This window comes from Henckelia pumila, chromosome 4, assembly GCF_033568475.1.
Source record: "Henckelia pumila isolate YLH828 chromosome 4, ASM3356847v2, whole genome shotgun sequence".
NCBI classification, from domain to species: Eukaryota; Viridiplantae; Streptophyta; class Magnoliopsida; order Lamiales; family Gesneriaceae; genus Henckelia; species Henckelia pumila.
The window spans coordinates 233,046,943-233,050,433 of NC_133123.1; the positions used below are offsets into that span (position 1 = coordinate 233,046,943).

General features: G+C 35.8%; 1 protein-coding gene across 1 annotated transcript; it reads right to left on the minus strand.

Annotated features, from left to right (window-relative positions):
• Positions 1 to 215: 215 nt before the first annotated feature.
• On the minus strand, positions 216 to 2,312 carry LOC140867399 (heat shock cognate 70 kDa protein-like). The gene is made up of 2 exons (XM_073272466.1): positions 2,056 to 2,312; positions 216 to 1,808 (listed from the first exon to the last, which is right to left on the minus strand). Exons 1-2 carry the CDS (start codon positions 2,267 to 2,269, stop codon positions 427 to 429), a joined length of 1,596 nt encoding a protein of 531 aa, XP_073128567.1. The 5' UTR covers positions 2,270 to 2,312; the 3' UTR covers positions 216 to 426.
• Between the last annotated feature and the right edge of the window lie 1,179 nt (positions 2,313 to 3,491).

Sequence of the window (3,491 nt, forward strand, 5' to 3'; positions counted from 1 at the left end):
AAATAAATCAATTCATAAAAACTAAAAAAAAAAATAAAAACAATGTTTGAATTCATAAAAATAAACTCTTGCAGCAGCAATATTAACATCTATAGATTTGATTGTATGATAGATAGGAGGATCTTCTTCAATTTTTATTTCCACATTCAAAGATATCTTCATTGGGAAAAATTCACCTGTCACGATTTCTCTAACATTTTCTGTTACATTGGCAGTTAATTCCACTTGTTACGTTTCAATCACACGTGTCAATCAATTATTGGTGTAATATAGAATGTTACACCAGTTTGTACAGAAGATTTTTTTCCATCTTCAAAAGTGATACAGAATAAATTCAGAGAAATTGAATCTCAAACCAGTCACCATGATCAGTAACCAGTAGAAGAGAAAAATCCTTGGATAACACATCTTCATCTTGAATTACATTTAAGAGCTTCTTTCAGTACCGTTCTCTCGATCTTTCTTATGCAACCAGCCTCCAACTTTGCGTCTAAATTTTTTGAAAACATGTTTTTTCTGGCTAGCTTTATCTTCCGCGGAGACATTCAAGATACCATTAGCATCAATGTCGAAGAATACATTTAGATGAGGAACATGTCGCTGGGCAGAGAAAACGAATTCACCTAACAGAGTATTGTCACTTGTTCTTTCACTTTCTCCTTGGTACACTGATAGCTCTACTTTCTTTTGGAAGTCAATCCCCGGAGTAAATCTTTTCTCTATTGTGGTAGGAATTGGTGTGTTTCTTGAGATAACGACTTCCATTTCAGCACCTAAAGTCACCAGACGAAGAGATAGTGGTGCGACTTCATGTAGTTCAATGTCACATATACTATTTTCGTGATTACTCTGCTGGCCGCTCAGAATCGCGGCTTGAATTGCTGCACCAGAGGCTACAGCCTCATCGGGGTGAATGCTCTTGCACAGCTCCTTACCATTAAAGAAATCTTGAAGCAATTTTTGAATCATGGGAATTCTAGTGGATCCACCAACTAGTACCACATCGTGGATACTTGTCTTATCGATCTGGGAGTCCTTCAAACACTTGTCTACATGGCCAATGCATTCCTCGAACAAGTACATGTTGAGCTCCTCAAATATTTCGCGGGTTAGTTTGTATTCGAAATCGATTCCATCATACAAATGTTCCAATGCAATAGTTGTATGTGCCATAAAAGACAGATTCCGCTTTGCCTTCTCACAAGCAGTCCGCAACCTTCTCAACGTGCGGGGGTTGCCGCTTATGTCTTTTTTGTGCTTTCTCTTGACCTCTTCAACAAAATAGTCAACCATTCTATTGTCGAAATCTTCTCCTCCAAGGTGAGTGTCACCAGAAACAGCCTTCACCTGAAAGATACTATTCTCGATGGCGAGAACAGACACGTCCAAGTTACCACCACCGAGGTCGAAAACAAGTATGTTTTTGGGGCTGGTGTCGCTATAAATATTTTTTTGGAGACCATAGGCAATCGCTGCAGCAGTTGGTTCGGCAATGAGACGCAAGATATTGAGCCCAGCTATGGTTCCGGCCTCCTTGGTCAACTTCCTCTGGGAATCGTTGAAGTAGGCCGGTACCGTAATAACCGCGTTTTTTACTGCACAACCGAGATGTGCTTCTGCAATCTCCTTCATCTTGGTGAGGAGCATGGAAGAAATCTGTTCAGCAGCAAATTGTTTCTCTTCACCTTGGTGCGTAGCCACAATCATGGGCTTATCATCCTGACTCGAGACGACTTTGAATGGCCAAAGCATAAAATCTTTCTGGACCAAAGGGTCGCTAAATCTCCTACCAATCAGTCTTTTAGCATCTGCAAATAAACAACAATAAGATTTTAGCATCGATAGACCGTATGAAGCTTCGCAAAACTAGCATGTTTTCCATAGAAAACAAAGTTAGCATATACACTTTATCATCTGTATGCAAACGTACTGTTTCAAGGGGATCGACAAAAAATACAAAAAGAGAGAACATTAGAATACAAACACAACAGTACTAAGATGCCACAAACAAGGTGAATGCATGATATTGGGAATCGTATACAATGTATGTCTCACCAAAAATAGTGTTGGCGTGGTTAATGTCCGCGACATTCTCGGCAGCTTGGCCAATAAGACATTCGGTTTCATTGAAGGCTACATAAGAAGGTGTAATGCGATTGCCCTGATCATTGGGTATGATCTCCACATCGCCGTGGTGCCACACGGCTACGCATGAATAAGTGGTCCCCAAATCGATTCCTATCGCCGGTCCTTCGCTTTCTCCAGCCATTGTGTAGCAATAGCAGAGTGGCAAGAATGGGAAAGAAGATGAAGTGCGAGTCTATGGTTTTGTTTGGTAATGGAGAGAAAAGGCCTTTATTTATGGGGAAGAATGAGCGGTTGACTTAATGCGGCAGTAGCTTGGGTTTCTTTGTGAAAATTTTCTCACCAAGTCTATATGTGCATCTTAATTATTGAATAAGTGTTTGATTGACATTTAAACATACTGGTGCAATTTTTGGTTTCGGTCTATTAAACTTTCATAGTTTGATTTCGATACACAAACTTTAATTTCGACTCTTATGATCCTAGACATCCGACGCCAGAATGTGACTGAAAGGGAAAAAAAAAAAACCGAAGTTTGAGTACCAAAAAAGTTATTCCCATAAAATATTGACATCGACTTGTTATTAAACCGCCCATTTTTCTTACCAATTCTACATTGATACACAACTTGTTTATTGATGATTAAAGTCAATTGTTTGACATCTTTTTATAAAACAGTTTTTTTATAAAAATATTTTTTTATATGATAGTTGACGTACAGTGTGGATGTGAGAGTATATTTATTAGAAGTAGAAACATTATTATAATTTTTTAATTTAAAATATGGAAGAAAGGGACAGCTCACCTTAATTATTCCCACACGTTATGTGAACGTGTAGTAAACGATATATAACTAAGTTAGAGAAGCTTCAAAAAAAAAAAAAAAAAGTTAGTGTGATTTTTTTATTTTTTATTTTTGGGTTTGGTGTGTAAGACTAATTTTGCATTTGAAGTTAAAAAAACATAATCTATTTCTCTTCTTTCTCATCCTATCTTTTTAAATTTCTAAGAAATATATAACATATAGACATAATCCATTTCTCTTCTTTCTCATCCTTTCTTTTTAAATTTCTAAGAAATAACATATAGATTCGAATTTTCTAGGAAGTAAAACGTAAATTCAATAATTGAATATAATATAATTCGAGAGGTTGAAACACTTCGGTTATGTTTGGATAAATACTTATAAAATATTTTTTTGTAAAAAAAATTATACAATGTTCAAAAATTTATTTTAAAAATAAATATGTGTTACAAAAATCTTAGCATCGAGAGACCGTATGAAACTTTGCAAAATATTTTTCAAAAATGTATTACAAAAATCTTGTCTAAAGATTCCAAACACATACTTTAAATTTTTTCAACTTATAAAACACTGAAAATTTTTATAAACAGAACGTATAAAA